This window comes from Dioscorea cayenensis, chromosome 16 (genome assembly GCF_009730915.1).
Source record: "Dioscorea cayenensis subsp. rotundata cultivar TDr96_F1 chromosome 16, TDr96_F1_v2_PseudoChromosome.rev07_lg8_w22 25.fasta, whole genome shotgun sequence".
NCBI classification, from domain to species: domain Eukaryota; kingdom Viridiplantae; phylum Streptophyta; class Magnoliopsida; order Dioscoreales; family Dioscoreaceae; genus Dioscorea; species Dioscorea cayenensis.
In genome coordinates, this window is record NC_052486.1 from 23,873,084 (window position 1) to 23,890,769 (window position 17,686).

General features: G+C 38.7%; 2 protein-coding genes and 2 long non-coding RNA genes across 6 annotated transcripts; all 4 read left to right on the forward strand.

The window, feature by feature from the left end:
* Positions 1-355: 355 nt before the first annotated feature.
* On the forward strand, positions 356-2,352 carry LOC120279296 (transcription initiation factor TFIID subunit 8-like). Its single transcript, XM_039286202.1, has one exon. The coding sequence runs from the start codon at positions 848-850 to the stop codon at positions 1,958-1,960; it is 1,113 nt and encodes a 370-aa protein (XP_039142136.1). The 5' UTR covers positions 356-847; the 3' UTR covers positions 1,961-2,352.
* Positions 2,353-4,015: 1,663 nt separating this feature from the next.
* Positions 4,016-7,344, forward strand: LOC120279367 (pentatricopeptide repeat-containing protein At3g22150, chloroplastic). Its single transcript, XM_039286291.1, has 2 exons — positions 4,016-6,819; positions 6,916-7,344. The coding sequence occupies exon 1, from the start codon at positions 4,162-4,164 to the stop codon at positions 6,604-6,606; it is 2,445 nt and encodes an 814-aa protein (XP_039142225.1). The 5' UTR covers positions 4,016-4,161; the 3' UTR covers positions 6,607-6,819; positions 6,916-7,344.
* Positions 7,345-7,906: 562 nt separating this feature from the next.
* Positions 7,907-10,959, forward strand: LOC120278816. The gene is made up of 4 exons (XR_005541775.1): positions 7,907-8,316; positions 8,595-8,753; positions 10,131-10,182; positions 10,849-10,959. It is a non-coding gene; the product is annotated as an uncharacterized LOC120278816 (long non-coding RNA).
* An 811-nt stretch (positions 10,960-11,770) lies between these two features.
* Positions 11,771-17,014, forward strand: LOC120279211. Of its 3 annotated transcripts, XR_005541840.1 has the most exons (9): positions 11,771-12,236; positions 14,217-14,276; positions 14,761-14,962; positions 15,050-15,092; positions 15,637-15,718; positions 15,794-15,933; positions 15,998-16,429; positions 16,538-16,618; positions 16,799-17,014. It is a non-coding gene; the product is annotated as an uncharacterized LOC120279211 (long non-coding RNA). The 3 variants fall into 3 exon arrangements; XR_005541839.1 differs by having other exon boundaries at positions 11,771-14,276; XR_005541841.1 differs by having other exon boundaries at positions 11,771-14,276; positions 15,650-15,718.
* Positions 17,015-17,686: the final 672 nt, after the last annotated feature.

A 17,686-nucleotide genomic window follows, 5' to 3' on the forward strand; every position in this document is an offset into this window, starting at 1 on the left:
TTTCATGTATTAGAAAGTTCGGCTTGACAAATTTATGCAATAAATATGGACTAATTAATCATCTTATAATTGGTGGGGGGAATAAAACATAACACACTACTACTCCTGGCCACGTCACGTCACATCACACCTTAATTAATTTATCCACTGTATTACAGTTCGTTAAAAATGTCCATAACTAAGTAAAATTAAATAAACGAAATTGAAATTAAATTAATTAATTAGGAGCTTTTATGAAGCAGCGTCCAAATGGATTCGGATCTGAAAGGTTCAGGTCCGGACCCGAGTAAGGTTCGTAGGTTCGTTGCCGCCCCTTCTCTCGCAGTCTCTATAAATAGTCCACCCATTGCCTCTTCTTTCTCTCTCGATCTTATGAACGAAGCCTAATTAGGGTTTGGGTTGTCTTTTGAAGTTCTCTTTCCCACCGACCAAACCCTAAATCAAATTCTTACTAGATTCTCTTCCCCCTTAAGGAAACCCTAGCGTCCCTTCCAATTGGTACCCCAACCCCAACCCTAGATGTTGTCTCCTTAACGCTTGATTGCGAGCCACTCCGAGCTCCAGCTGCCGCCGTCCATGGTGCCCCAACGAAATCATCGATGAGTCCCGGGCGAGCTCCCAAGCTCGTTCTTTTTTTATATCTACTTCTCTCTCATCTCAATGCCCCCGGATTACAGGGTTTCTGAGCCTAGCGGACTTCCCCGTCGTCGAAACCCTAGCTCCGGATCAGGCAAGCCCTTTACCTACAAACTCATTGTTTTGAAGACAAATGCTTCAAGGTATGCTTGGTACATGGTGAAACCAGTGGAAATCCTGAGGCGCGACCTGATAATATGATCAGCTGAATATGAACGATGGAGGCAAGGAGAGTGGAGAGGATAACCAGAACAACGTTTCTACCAGGAAGAGCAGCCTTCCATCCCCGTCTTCCGCAGGTGCAGATGATTTCAGCCGCTCCATTGCCAGGATCGCCGTTGCCCAGGTCTGTGAGTCCGCCGGGTTCCATGCCTCCCGCCACTCTGCTCTCGATGCAGTTGCTGACATCCTCGTCCAGTATATCCATGATCTAAGCAAGGCTGCGCACTTCTATGCTACTCTGTCTGGCAGGACGGTTTGCAATGTCTTTGATATAATTCAGGGTTTAAAAGATCTTGAATTTCCTCACGGTTTTCCTGGCGCATCTGATATCCATGAGTGTGCAGTTAGTTCGGGTGTTATTAGAGAGATCACAAGGTTTGTGGACAAGACTGAGGAGAGCCCATTTGCTCTCCCGGTGCCTAGCTTTCCGATTGGTAGGCAACCTAAACCAATAGTTAGTTTTGCTCAGGTTGGAGAGTTGGCAGCAGGGAAACATATTCCTGATTGGCTCCCAGTGTTTCCCGATCGGCATACGTATATCCACACTCCGGTTTGGAAGGAGAGAACCAGCGACCCAAAAACTGATAAGATTGAGCAGGTACGACAGCGGAGGAAGGCGGAGAGGTCTCTGTTGGGTTTGCAGCAGAGGCTAGCTTGCAATGGCGCCGCTATGTCTGCCTCAGCAGCTGATGGTTACATTGGAAAGGGAAAGCAGGTGTTTGGCACTAACCCATTCTTGGCCCCACCTCTGCCTCCTGGAGAGAAACAAGTCTCGGAGGTTGTTGTGCCAGATAAGATTATTGAGGGGAAGAGGGTGTCCATTCTTGAAACTTTTGCTCCTGCCATTGAGGCTGCAAAGCAAGGTTCCTTTATCCCGCATGTTAGTGCAGAAAACAGGGTTCTTCCCAGCAAAAGGTCCACTGTGCATTTCAAATTTGGTGTAGACAAGAAGTCTATTGCCCTGCAAGTGAGCTCAGCTGCTGCAGGTGGGAAAACTGATTCCTGGTTTCTGAGGGATGATGAGAAAGATGACAAGAAGCGGAGGGTGGAGATGATACTCAAGGAATCAATGGAGAAACCAGATGGACTCACTCAGCTGTAAATTAAGCCATGGACCAGCTTTGTTGGTGGGGACTGTATTGCTTCATGCATGGTTGTGGGGATTCATAGAACTGCCATTGAGGTTCCTCATGGGTTGCTTGTGCCATGTGAGTACTTTGAGGTATATAAAATGCCACCCCACATTATGCAATAAGGCTTGTTTCATGGTCATTCTTTCCTGTTCATTTAGAAGGATTTTTGTTTCTCTTTTCTTAGAATGATGTGGTGATGTGCACCCGGCATGCTTAGTATAGTTAATTAACACATAGTCTAGGGAGTCAATTGTCTTCAGTCCATCATAACATCTATATGTTTAAAAGATAGACATGAACTTTGCAACATGGTGCACTCTGGGGGTCATAAATACCAACCCAAGTCTCTGAGACTTTGTCATGTCAGCTTGGGATCCATGCGAGTGGTTTGAAAAAGATCGTCATTGATTCTTATTATGCTTGGAGGGGGCCTTTAAGATGTTCTTTTCATAATTATTCCTGATTTGTGAAGATCACAGCATAAGCATTATGCTGGCACATATCGGTGTTTTCTAGTCAATGTATTTTATTTGAAGTGCTGTTCAGAAGCTTTCGTCAAAATTTTGTTGGTTTTGAGATGCTCATTGTGTGTGCATGTCTAGGATAACATGCATAATCTTATAATCTGTAAGAGCCATTTATTACTTCCCATTTATTATGTTCAGTTGTGAAGGTATCAACTAGCAAGTCATTCTGAACAAAATTCCAGGTATACAGAACCCCTTCTCATGAGAATGTGTATGTTCACACCTAAAATCTGCAGTGGCTTCTTTTGTTTGGAATGTTAGAACTAGTTTAACTTTAGCGTTGAATTAATTACCAATGCCATCTAGCCTAATAATGCAAGTCCCAGTCAGTATATTGTTTATTTTTTGGAAACATGTACTAATTATTTATTTGTGGAAAAAGTTTGATTTTTTTATGGAACTAGAATGCTGATAATACTGCTTGGTCATTGGGCATGGTATGGTGTATATCACTCTGATCCACTGCTTTAGTAAAACAAACAAAACACATTGAAGATTGTTAACCTTGGAATATACTGTCGGAATGCTCTATTAGTTATTCTTCGATGATTGTGTTTCTCATGTCAATATCTGTTTGTTTTACGATGGTTGTACTATTTGTGGCTGTTCAAGTGTATTGTTGAGGCTAAATTTGTGGTTTCTTAATGCTATGGAACTACGCATACTATTTGGTTGGTGGTGGAAATTGCCTATCAGACCATGAAGGGAAAAATGGATTGCACTGGGACCTGAATGAGTGAATGTGCCTTTTAGCTGTTAAAATGGGGTGATATTATGTAAGGTCAAAAACAATGGTCCAATGCTACTGCTTTCTCTAATAGAGAGGGGTTCATGCACATAAGTACCCTTACAAATTACTAAAATCTAGCCCATATCTTGCAGCTCGCTATTGATCAGTTCAAACAACTTTGGCACCCAAAATTTCTAGTTGCCCTAAACTCTTCAAGATAATTTCCACAGCTAGCTAGTTACCTTCAATATTATTTTTATGTTATGAAGTTCCCAATCCTTGTCTTGCGGCAGCAGCCATCAGGTTGGCATTGTCTTCTGGTATTTGATGTATTTGGTTTCTGTTTTGTTCTTGAACTGGAGTATTGTGCAGAGGTGTGTCAATGGATTGGCCTTGTAAATATGCAATTCTGTGCCGGCAAATATAACTGCGTGGCGTATGTCCCCGTTCAGCGGTTGTGTTTTGCGTAAATTGTATATGCATCTACTTCCAACAACTTCCAACAACTTCCAACGGGAAGAATGGTTTGTCTTGCTCCTACTATGAATTTCACCGCGGCCCTCCGGTTTGCATTGGCAACTAAAGAGCCACAGCTAAATTATTGCATAGAATTATGTCAAACAATGATGCTATAATTTTTTTCCCCCAATATATGAAAAGACAATTATTGCCCAAGAAAAAGGTCTTGGAGAGTAGAAGTAGGTTAAGCACCACATTTCAATCTCATTGCTACTTATTTTTAGAGAAAGATATTTATCCAAAATATCCTTTGTTTGTTGTTACCTGGCTGTGAACAAAAACGACGAGAGTGTGAGAGAAGACGATAATAATAATAAGTAGAAGTAGAAAAGTAGTGAAATGGAGGGGGGTGGCCGAGAAGAGGGAAGAAAGAAGATAAGAGGTCGTCCGCGAGATGTCTTCTTCTCTCCAGCTCTCTTCATCCACTCTCCTGCCTCTTCGTCCCCAGTCTTCCGACCTTCATGAACCCGATCTAAGGGCAACTACATCGCTCCGCTCCCGGCTCAGCAAGCTATGCCGCGAAGGCCGCCTCGACGCCGCCCGCCGCGTCTTCGACGCCATCCCCCGACCGGCCCCGACGCTCCTCTGGAACACCCTCCTTATCGGCTATGTCTGCAACTCCATGCCCCTACATGCTCTGCGCCTCTACTCTCTCATGAATCACATACCCTACTCCTCCCCCTCCGACCACTACACCTACTCCTCCGCTCTCAAGGCATGCGCTGATGCTCACCAACTTCATCTCGGCAAGTCAATCCATTGCCAAATCCTCCGCCGCTCTCCGGCGCCGCCCAAAAACCGTGTCCTTAACAACTCTCTGCTCAACATGTATGCTTCGGCAATGCCAAGATCCCCAGTAGATATTGTCCGGACGGTGTTTGATAGAATGCCCAAGAGGAACGTGATTTCCTGGAACACTTTGATTGCTTGGTCTATCCGTTCTGGGCGCCCGGCCGACGCGTTGGAGCAGTTTCGGAGCATGATGAGCATGGGGATAGTGCCAACTGTGGTTAGTTTTGTTAATGTTTTTCCAGCTGCTGCTGTTTTAGCTGATAAGAATTGTTTCAATGCGCTCTATGGGTTGCTTGTTAAATATGGAAGCGAGTATGTGAATGATTTGTTTGTGGTTAGTTCTGCTATTCTTATGTTCTCAGAGCTCTCCGACATTCTATCTGCGAGGCGGGTTTTTGATTCTTCTGTGAGAAAAAATGTGGAGGTTTGGAATTCCATGATTGGAGCTTATGTTCAGAATGATCGGTTTGAGGATGCAGTAGAACTTTTCACCCAAGTTCTGGAATTGGGAACCATTGAGGCTGATGCTGTGAGTTGTGTGACCACCTTGATGGCAATTTCTCAATTGCAAAATGTCATTATGGGACAGCAGTTGCATGCTCATTTGATTAAAAAGTACTCGTCCAAGTTGCCTTTGATTCTTTACAATGCACTAATAGTTATGTACTCGAGGTGTGGTTGTGTTCATCTCGCGTTCGAACTTTTCCATCAGATGCTAGAGAGGGATGTTGTCTCTTGGAATACCATGATCTCTGCCTTTGTTCAGAATGGTTTGGACTTTGAGGGTCTATTGCTGGTGTATGAAATGCAGAAAGAGGGATGTTCAGTAGATTCTGTGACAATCACAGCTTTGCTCTCTGCGGCATCTAATTTGGGCAATTCTAGAATTGGGAGGGAGACGCATGCATACCTCACAAGGCATGGCATTCATTGTGCGGGGATGGAAAGTTATTTGATAGATATGTACGCAAAGTCAGGTTCTGTGGAGATTGCCAGGCGACTGTTTGATGGCTGCCAACTTGATGAGCGAGATCAAGTTATTTGGAATGCCATGATAACGGGGTATGCGCATAGTGAGCAGAAAGAAGAGGCCATGTTGGTGTTCCGTATGATGCTTGGGGAAGACCAAACACCTAATTCAGTGACTTTGTCATCAGTCCTTCCTGCTTGTAGCCTACTTGGAGACATTCAAGCAGGCAGACAGATACATGGCTTTGCGGTTCGGCGATACCTAGATACTAATGTTTTTGTTGGTAGTGCTCTAGTGGACATGTACTCAAAATGTGGTGCCATTAACTTTGCGGAAAGAGTATTCCATAATATGGCTGAAAAGAACACGGTCACATATACAACAATGCTATTGGGCTTGGGTCAGCATGGCCTTGGCAAGAGAGCTTTGGATCTGTTTCAGTCAATGAAGGATTCAGGCGTGAAACCTGATGGCATCACCTTTGTTGCTGTGATTTCAGCATGCAGCTACTCTGGTTTAGTTGATGAGGGTCTTTTGATATTTGAATCTATGGAGGAGTTTGGGATTGAAGCCACAGCAGAACACAGTTGTTGTGTGGTGGATTTGTTGGGTAGGGCTGGGAGGGTGGAGCAAGCTTATGAATTTGTCCAGAGTTTGGGTGATAGTGGTGATGTTGTTGGAATTTGGGGATCACTGCTTGCTGCATGCAAAGTTCATGGGAAGTTTGAGTTGGGGAAGCTGGTTGCTGAGAGACTGTTTCAGATCAAACAAAACAGTGATGTTGTTGCTGGTTACCATGTCTTGCTGTCGAATGTATATGCTGCAGAAGGGAAGTGGCAGACTGTTAATAAGGTCCGGAAAGAGATGAGAGATAGAGGATTGAGGAAGGAGCCTGGGTCAAGCTGGATTGAAGTTGGAGACTCCTCCCACAGGTTCATGTCAAGGGATCAAAGGCACCCGGAAAATGAACAAATATCTTCACTTCTGCAAGGATTGATTTCAGAGATGAAGCTGTCTGGCTATGATAACATGCCTGTTGATGATCTTTGCCTTCCTGGTCTAATAGACGCTGAGTAAGATGAGGTTTTAAAGTAAGTGACATTTTGTCAGACAGATTAAATTGAACGGTTTTGCTCTGGCTCAACTGATGATCTGGTTTTGGTCACTCATGAATCTTCTGACTGTAGCACCAGTTGAGTTGGAACTTTTGACTCGTGTTGTCAATCAGACTTGTGACCTTAATGGAATCCACACAGATGTTCTTGCCCCTGCGAAGGAATGAAGTTACATGTAATCATCTCAATAGGTTCTTTGACGATGCAGAACATTAATTTAAGAATTAGGAGCCAGTTTCTTGATCTATACTGTGACATTGCATTTGCACAGGCTACGCTGTGCATTCTTGATGCCTATTCGAAATTCCAGTGTCATTCTCCTGCTGCTGTTATTGAAAGTCTATTTTAAGTATTCTATGCAAAAGATCGGTGCATCCATCAATGGTTCAAGAAAATAGAAAACTGATCCTGAAGCAGGCGAGGTATCAACCATTGGGGGAAAAATCCCAGGGATTATTTGTATTCAGTTTGCGGATGATGGTTGTTCGTGTCCTTTACGAAAGAAAAATGCTGTAAATATGAGGGCCAATTATTATATATATAAATCGATTAAAGCTGCAAATCCTCCTACAGATCCTGAAGCAGACGAGGTATCAACCTTGTATTATGCCTGGTCTCTTAACACGAATTGCTCGCACCTAATCTTGGGCATACTTTCGTTAGACTTCTCGTCCAGTTCAAAATCTTTTCTTTATTTATATTCTACGATGCATATACTTTCAGGTTTTTAATTAAATCTTGGTTAAACGTTTGAAATGGTACGTACAATTGAGTGAAATCCAAAGGAAATTTGCTAATATATCTTTTCAAAAATCATATATACTCATTCGTAATCTACTAAAGGTAATTTTATTTGTTTATACATTTTTAAATTAAAAAATAATAATTTAAAAACCTTATAAAAAAGATAAGAGATTTAACTTCTGGCCTTGGTGAGAATTCCTGTATTTCATTTCTAATTAGACATAAAAATAAATAAAAATAATTCATAAAAATATATCATTTTCACAAAATACAGTGCTAATTACAAGATTTAGCAATTACCTAATTTTGTGTGTGTAATATACTAATATGTATAGGATGAAGGGTATTTTGGTCTTTTTGATAAAATTTCTACATTTGATTTGTGAGGGAGGGACTAGGAGCAACAGAATATTCGGACATTACTGTGATAATATTGTTGGCCGCCACGTGTCCATTAGAGAGACATTGGGCGAGCGATATATAGCCCTTTGCGAAGGAAGGCACGCGTCCCCCTCCATCCTCATTTCAAATCCCCCCAACCCCAAGAATCCATGGAATAAGAAAACCCTCGTCCTGAATCCCACTCGCCGACCTCCACTTCCACCTCGTCTTCTCTCTTGCCTGATCTTCTTTTTCAATGGTTGCAGATGTAGCAACGCTATCCTTGTGCCGCTCTCTGGGATTCAGACCTCCGATGAACTCATACCACGTCCCACAGTGCTCTAGCTCGATTATTCCCTCCTTCAAGAAATCAATGATAAATGCTAGCAGAAATCCGCGGTGAAGGAGCAGCGACCAAAAAAGCATGGGGGTTTCCTTGTGGGTAAATACCATAGAGTATTTGCAGAAGCTGAACGATGATCGAAGTTAGGCTTACGCTGATATTTCTTTTGCCTTGATGATCATCGCTGGCCCTGGAATCAGGAAGGTCTGATCGCTTCCTGAAATCTTGGGTGTTTTTTTTTCCTCATTTTCTTGATTTCTTTGTTCATAGACATAGACGGTGGTTAGATGTGTCCTCACGTTGGTTCATGAGGTATTGTGCCAAACCAATTGCATTCTTTGTTTATGTGGAAACCCTATTGCTTCATCATGTATTGCGCCAAACCGATTGCATTCTTTGTTTATGTGGAACCCCTATTGCTTCATCAGGTATTGCGCTAAACTAATTGCTTATGTGGAAACCCTCGTTTTTTTTTGCACTAGGGTATCACTCTGGCCAACATTATAGGATGACTTTCATGGCTGCTGCTACATCAGAGTTGAGAATAGGATTGCGCTGGTGGTCGAAAGAGATGGCGAAGGATCTCTCAATGGGTATTTTCACTTGCTCTGTTTGCAGCTCTGATGGCCGCACTCAGTAAAGTATGCCACCTGTTTACTTTTAAATCATGCATTGCTTACATGAAATATAAGATTAGATTGCACAGGTTTCGTACATTGATACATAAAATGCATTTGAAGAATCTTGTAGACATGTCTTCGTATGTGAAACATTATAGGATGATTAACTTGCTTTTGGATTGCTTTGAGTAATTACTGTTTCTTGTTTGGGTTCTGTTCATGAAATATTTTTGGGCTGCTCATTTCTTGTCATCTATACATAATATAAACTTGCCTTAGACATGAGCTCTAATAGAAGATATTTACTTTGTATTTGTGCTATTGTTTGACAATCAATCAGTAAGATGAACTTGGTTTTGGACTTGCTCTCCTCAAAATGTCATCCCCAAACTATTTATTGTAAAATCTATTAACTAATGCACCTACATAAGTACAGGTTGGGGCCTATATCTGAGTTCCTAATTTATGGGCATGCGCAGCAAAGGAGAGCAGTCATTGAGGCTTTGTGCCTAGTGGAGAATGAATATAAGGATGGACAGGATAAAAATCAAAAGTTTAGGAAGACTATTGATGATTGCAATGCCCAAACATTTAAAGAGAAGTTGTCAGTGGTGCACATTTTGTCACAGTCTTTGTGTTTGCTATTACTTAGATTTAGTCAAAACATTACTAGTCCTTCTAATAACAATAGTGCATGTAGCAATTCTAGCCAATCAATATACAAGGAGAAATAGACAGCAACTTATACATATGGAATCTAGAGTAAAATTTCATATGGGGCTACTTGCATACAATAGTGCTTGTACTCAGCACAAATTTTATTCTAGCCAACCCATATTTTGATTTGGTGAATGCATTATGAGTCCTTTGAATAACACTAGGTCACAATTATTTGTTCCATCAGATGCTCTAGTAGTAATTCTAGCCAATACATATACAAGGAGAAATAGGCAGCAACTAATGCATGTAGACACTAGAGTAAATTTTCATATGTAGCTACTTACATACAATAGTGCTCGTGCTCAGCACAAACTTTATTCTATCCATATTTTGATTTGGTGAAAGCATGATGAGTCCTTTGAATAACACTAGGTGACAATTATTTGCTCATTCAGATACTGTAGCAGCAATTCTAGCCAATCCATATGCAGGGAGAAATAGATAGCAGGCTATACATTTGGAAACTAGAGTAAATTTTCATATGTGGTTACTTGCATGTAACGGTGTTTGTTTTTAGCACAAATTTTATTTTCTCTCTTCTAAAACAGTGCTTTGGACCATGCTTTTTCCATTAGAATTGATATCAACAATGTTTTATGCAATGTTGCATTTTTTTTTAATGATGCATTTAGGCCATAAAACTTAAGTTTTGGTACTTGTACATGTATTGCTTTTCAGGCAAAAGCATCTGGGGGAACTGAAATACAAAAAATTGGGTGACAAATCAAGAGTAAGATAATGCCTTGTTTGGATGGCCACACTGCCAACTTTATCTAGATATCTAAACTTCTAGCTTTGTCACCTGAATAATGATGCCATTCTTTGAAATTATAGCCACATCCTAGCATCATTCGATACTTTGGATTACCATGGCTTTATTCCTTTTCCAACCTATTCTTGATGTAAACTGGTGTTGATACTTGATACTACATTTTTTTTTTCATGGAAAGGTATTGCCAAGCATTGCAGGCTAAAGCAAGTTGATATAACCGTATTAGTGCATGTAGCACATTAGTATTTTATTTTGATGATATGCAATTGTAGCATATTTTTCCAAGTTTACCTATATGTGTCCAGGAAAGCCTTTCAAATGTTTTTCTGGAATAGAAAAAAATTCCCTTTCAATGTTCATGGTGTTGCATTTTGCTTTCGTTCCATAACTTTAGGAAAACATGTTCAATGAGATATCAGTGATATATACATGTAGCACTAGCCTTGGTCTTTTTTTTTTTATTTACAAAATGTTTAGGTGACTTGCTGAAATTTATGCCCTGGAGTGTGCTCAATGTATGAGATTGTGTACCATTGTTAAATGTAGACAAAGCTATCCATTTGCTAATTGTGTACTATCGTTTCCATATGAGAATTGACAAATTTTCTTTCTTCTTGGTGACAGGTTACCAGAGCCATTATGTTCATACTTAGAACCACTGGTGGATTTAAGGGGGGGCAAGGGGGTGCTTGAGCACCCCCTTGGCCCATCATATATATATATATATATATTCATAATTATATTATATATATAATTAAACTATTAATCATCATAATTCATATGAAAAATGCTATTTTTATTTTTAAATTTTACCTCATATTCTTTAAAATAAATTACATAAAAATAATAAAATTACTATGTTAAATAAATTTGATGTTGAGTGATAATAAATAATATGGCTAGCCAAATATAAATCCACTAATATTTTTGTTATTAAACCTTATATATATATATTTATTAAACTTATCAATACATAATTATCAATATTTAGGATATTAATATAAAAATAAAAAATAAAAATAAAATCCTAAAAAATGCAATTGCTATCGTAAAATCTCTAAAATAAAAAATATTGTAGATCTCATGGATTGTTGAGTTTTTTTTTTTCTCTTTGATCAATTTTCTCCAAGTTTATGTTTTATTTTCATTATCGGGATTTATCGTTTTTTTCCTGTTTGCTTTATATCTAATTTAATTTTTTTTAGTTTTTATGTGATTATTTGTTGTGTAAAGTATTTATATTTGTTGAATGATTGTTAGATATTTGTTAAATATTTGTTTCATTATGAAAATTATTGTGAAAAATGTTATATATTTGTGATTAATTGTTATGAAAATTTTAATTATTCATTATATTATTTGTTAAATAATTGTTATATGTAATAATTAACTTATATATGAATTTGTTTAAAATTGTTTTTTAATTGCAGTATTTGTTAATTTAGTGTTTAAGTAATTTGGTTAATCGCTAATTTTGTAGATATGATAGCGGATTTACACATAAACCAAATTTTTTAGATGGATATATATTTTATATTTTTAAGATATTAATTATTATAATCTCAAGTTTGAATTAATAGAATTATTTAATATTTTAAAAAAATTTAAAATTTAAATTTGGCACCCCCTTAATTTTAGTTCTGCTTCCGCCACTGCTTAGAACAACACTGGCTAGTTGTGATAACTCATTTCAGAGGGTATCTAAGGCACCTTTGCCAGTTGACAAAGAAGTGAAGAAGGTTCTATTGCTGTTTATTTTGTTACTTGCCTATCTATTTTCTTTTGACATTTTCCTTTCCTTCTTTCTGGGTGTGTGTGAGTGTTTTTTTTTTTTTTCTTTTGGTAATAAATCCTCTTTTCCCCCCAATATCTTAGTTTATTGAACTTGTAGCATGGAGTCATTATATGCAGGTTATTGGATATGTTGAGAAAGTATCTACCATCAGTAATTGTAGGTTTATATCAGCTACCAGTGGCATCTTTGCTGCAAATATTTCTGGTACTTTCACAAGGTATTTTCCTTGTATATACCTTCATCAAGAAAAATGAACTTCATGGTTTAAGATTTTCACTTTCAGACTTAGCATGGTGGTTGTTTGTGTCCTGGTAATTCATTTTTCGAATTTTGATTGTATAGAGAAACATAAAGAAAGTGAAAGTCTGAATGTCCTTTTCCTTTGGAATGTGTCACATTAATACTGAACATAAGAAGCCAGTAGCCATGAACAGAAGCGGGATAGAAAATGTGATTCAGTGGAGGAAATACGATTGTGACAAGTTACCTAAAGTGCAGTAAGAGGTGTAAGCTTGGACCTGGTAGTTTGGATTTCGGTTCAGCACATTAATTAACTTCCAAAATATCCATGCGCAATTTATTGCCTCTGTTAAGTATTTTTGTTTTTTGGTTCATTACTGAAGAAAGAAAAAAAAAACCTTAAATTGGCAGAGTTGATAGTGATAAATAACTAACAATTTAGTGGGGGTTGTACCATATGACTTGCTTAGACCTGCATAGTTCTTGCGATGTGTCTTGCAATCAAGTAATGGTGTGGGAGGTTAACTAGGGTTATGCATCACAGAAAAAGTCCTATGTTGTTGAGGTGCTAATGTGTGTCTAGAACCAATTGCAGGTTAGCAACTCACATGCGTGAAGTGGGGATAGCTTGAATTTGCCAGTCAATTATTATGGTGAATTCATTTTCAGGCTGGCAATGATGTGTTAAATCTAAACATACTTTTGGCTATCACTGATAATGATGTGCCTCAAGTCTTGATAATTATGAAACCAGGGGGAATTAGAGCATAGGATTGGATTCAGAACTATGAATGTAGAAGGAAGAGATTCTATTTCTTTGGTTTGCATGTAATATCCTGCTCCATATAAGAAAATCCAGGAACTCAACTTTTGGAACATCTTATAGGTGTTGTTTACTTTCTTTATGCTCTACTGCTATTTTTATGCCATAGCATTTTCTCCTCCTTCATACTGGACTCAACTTACTCATGGACGTAAGAATTTGTCTATGTTAAGTATTTTCAGAAGGCTTTTACGAAGAGTAATTAACCTTAGCATCCTTGGCTTCGTAAAGGATTTTTTCTGGATTCACCTATACTGGGGTTGCTCAGGTATTCAATTCATACTAGAAGTGGAAACAAAGGAACAACTCAATGCTATTCTCTATTCTTGGTAGTGGGAAGCCAATTTGGATTTAGTGCCCGTAAGTCAATGTGTTAGTAGGAGAGTTTTGTAAATGCTAGGATCTGAACAACTTGTTTAATAAAACTACCCTAAGAAAGAATTTCCTTTATTCAGTAGGAAACATGTAAAAATACTTAAAGCACAGTTTGTTTCCAATTTTTAGTTGTGATGTTATGAAAAAGCAATAAGATATGTGATCACTGTAATAGTTTTGATGCATAGTTTTCTCTTAATTGAGAGTTGACTTTATATTTTGAATATTGATCATATGCCGGTGTTGACAAGAAAGGTCTATCTCAGTGGTCATCTCCTCTATAGCAAATATGTTACTCCAAGTATGTAATTAGCTTATGTTGTATGAATAAAGGTGACTTTTGTATTTCAATGGGTTAGAATACTTGTAACATGAAATGGACAGAGTTCTTGCCTTGTGGAATGGCTATTCAATAATTACTCACACTATCATGTGGCGTCATTATAGAAGCTAGTATATTACGTTGCTCAATTGTTCCTCTTCAACATTTTAAACCATAAATATGCTTTTTTTTTTTTTCAGTAACTTATATATGCATCCTAAGCATAGTAGTTTATGAATATTTTCATGTTTTAGCCATTTCTTTTTGAGAGGGATAATAGTGGCCTGCTGATATAATCAGGAGGTGATACTTATAAATTGATTAATCTGCTGGGTAATAGTGTTTTTAGAAATAACATTCATTTTGTTTTGTCTTTTTTGTTCTTTGTTCCAACGCAAGAGATACTTATCATTTTTTAGAAATATCCTCTTGACCAGCATGTCATGGTTGATGTGGAAGTGGAGAGGCTAGTAAATGAAGAGAATGATTTAAAATCGGTAGGTTCTTGCTACATTCTAGTGCAGATTTTCATGTTGAAAATTTTAATCATTATATTTTCTATCTTTCGTTGTAAGGTGTGAAATATATATATATATATATATATTTTGTCCTACTCACTGAGAAGTATTCATCCATGAATCATCGGTTCACTTCAATTCTCTATTTATTTGTATATGATGAAGAACTTGACACCTCTGTTTCCAACTAGTTTTTTGTGGGTATTTTGCAATTGTTTTGGGAAGTATTTTCCTTTTATGAAGTAGTAATTCCAATTAGCCTCTGGTGCCATGAGCAATCCATAGTTTATTATCTTCTTTGTGTTCCTCCCATATTTCATTTATATGCTATTCACATTATCCTTGTGAAATTCTTCAACCATTTCTATGTCTTAGTAAGCATAAAACCAGGTTTTCTATTAGTGGAATCTTTTTTCCCTGATCTAGAGTTGCTGAAGACTAACCAATAAATTGATTAATGCAGGTTCTTGAAGTCCCTTTGGATGATGTTTCTGATTTCTTATATGCACATTTCATTAATTTAGATGGAGAATCTACAATAGAAGAGAAAGGTTGCAGTTATTTGTAAGGCATCTATAGACTGCATATCTGATGAAGAAGCTGAAAATTTTCTGTCTTACATGCAAGAAAATGAGAATTCTGTTACATTGACTACCATTTACCAGGTTATTTATTAAAATAAGCTTGCAAGAATTTCATTTGAAAGGTCTCTCATGGATTTCTGTCACTCAGCTTAAAATATGTTCTTGCAGTTAAAGGGCTTAGAATGGGTCATAGTATTTATTCATTGTGAAGGTATGTTCTTGCTTTGATTAGTCTTGTCTTTATCAGATGCTTCAGTGAACATGTTTTCCTCATTTTTTGAACTTCTGTGAGTTTAACATCTTTGCATGCTCATGTTGTTACTTAGTATGCAGGCAATGCATGTTTACCCAGTGAGTGCCACAATATTTTCTACACAACAAGAATGGCCCGTGGGGAGTATCTGGCCCTTCTGGTCTCTATGGCATTTATTCATGATTTTAGGCCTTCAAATGATGCCATGCTTTTAACAGTTGTCCATGTGTAGCGTTTTGCACTGTCTTTTTATTTCGCACCGCCTTTTTCTTTAGTTAGTGCTGCCTTTTCGTCTTAGCGCTGCCATTGTTGTTTTTAATCCCACCATTTTGAGTTTTTTGTGCCACCTTTTTGTTCAGTTAGTGCCACCATTTTTATTTCACGCCACCTTTTTGTTCAGTTATGCCATCATTTTCTTTTTGTAGTTTTTTTGAGCTATTGTTTTTTTCTGCGGCCATTTTGAGGTTATTGGAAATTAATGGTCTTTTGGTGGGATGTAAAGCCCACCATGATAGGCTGTCAATGGACACGTGATGGACATTTGTTGTTCATGGGTCCGTTGGACTGTTAATGAGCCTTCTTAGGTATGTTATTGAGCCTTTACGTTGAAAACATACATTTGAATTGCTGATATCTAACTAGATGTAAGCTGTTTGCAGAATTCTGTTGGTGAAGTCACATTTAGCTTTTGAAATCAGTGGCCATGCAGCTCTGAAGGAGAACCATTGGCTTGATGATGGAGCCTACATTATGCTATGATATTTTAAAATGTCATTAGCTTCATCATTAGGTTCATGAGGTAAACTATTGAATAAACTCCATTTCCTGCAGGTAAAAGTGCTGAATAAACTTGCTTCTGCCAGAGCTTCAGGTTTGGGTTGTGGCCATAAAGTTTTGACTGATACGGTTGACGGATTGGATGAAGCTGAAGTGGAAGTGGAATTGAGGTTGAAGATTGATCAGAACCGTGTTCATCTCAAAGGAGCGTAAGCTTGATGGTTGTTTGCCATAGCCTTCCTCTGGCCCTCCTGTTCTCACAGTGCACAAGTTCACCATGCTCCATTTTCACATGATAACAATTAGTTTGATTTGACTATTGTGAGCGATGCAATGCTGACTATACGATGTTACTGTGAAATGAAATTAAGTTACTTGAGAATAGATTTTATCCTAGAAATTTAAACGCTTCAGATCTTTTTGGGACTATGGAGAGGCAGTACTGATACACACTTAATTAGAGAACAGGAATACTTCAGATTTGAAATTGAATAAGGCACCTGTCAACTATGAAGGGGGTATGTGCTCGTGATACTGCTATCTTAACAAGGGATAATGCTTTTGATTTCGAGAATTTTATATTCATTACTAAAATCAAAACTGCTCTTATGTCCTGATGCATACAGGCATGTTAGAGTGTCGGAACGTGGTGGCCGGTTCCTGCTAAGGCTTTCTTTGCATGATCCTGTTCTCCACTGAACGTTGAGGTAATACTTAACTTCTTAATATTAGTATATAGATTTGTGGTCCTGTTGTGCTGTTGGTTGTCACTGCAGTGTTACAGATAATATATCACAGGTTGTTGTATTTGCTGCTGTTAGAGACTTAGCTGCTCAAATTTGTTCAAGGATTTTGATAAGCTTATGTTTGACTTGTTATGTAAACAGGTTGCTTGCACCAAAGGGATTGCCCGCTCTGGCCCGCAATTCCACGCCTATGATTTTGAGCCCTTCCCTTCACATTGGGAGTTGCAACTATTTCGTTTTGCATTTTAAACAGAGGCGGTATTGTGATTGTACTTGAATGTGTTTTTCCAGATTTCCCTGATGACCAGGGATGGAGATTCGTTCCCCAGTGAAATAGGCAAGAAATGGTTAATCAAACCCACGAACTGTCCAAGAAGTCCTAACAAAAGCATAACAAATAGCCCAAAAGGCCCATGAATAAACTCTCCAACAATAATTGGGCCATTAACGCCAACTTACAGCCCATAGTGGCCCGACAACAAGCACATATTCCTTGGCCCCTGACAGCCCATTTGATGGCCCAATAACAGATGACTCAAAGATCATTACGACCCAAAATAAGCCCATGTGTCGCCCAACAAAAGACCAAAAATGGCCCAATAGAAGTCTGACTAAGGCCCACCGAAATTCCATGTTTAGCCTAATAACGGCCCATTTGTAGCCCAACAGAATGCCCCTTTACGGCCCAACAACGGCCAAATAGAAAGCCGCTTACGGCCCAACAAAAAGCCATTCACGGCCCATTCGTGCCCAATAAAGGCCATTCAAGGCCCAATAGAGGCCCATCTGTTACCCAACAGAAAGCCCATGTACGGCCCATCAGAAAGCCCGATAGCGGCCCAATATAAGCCCAATAACGGCCCATCAGGACCCAACAAAGGCCATTTACGGCCCAACAGAAAGCCCATTTACGGCCCAGCAGGAAGTCCAATAACGGCCCAATATAAGCCCATTTACGGCCCATTAGGGCCCAATAACGCACATCTGTGGCCCAATAGAAAGACCATGTACGGGCCAACAAGAGGCCCA

Bases quoted from the DNA above. Each gene is read 5' to 3' on its own strand.
- LOC120279367 (XM_039286291.1), top strand. From the start codon at position 4,162: ATGTCTTCTTCTCTCCAGCTCTCTTCATCCACTCTCCTGCCTCTTCGT.
- LOC120279296 (XM_039286202.1), top strand. From the start codon at position 848: ATGAACGATGGAGGCAAGGAGAGTGGAGAGGATAACCAGAACAACGTT.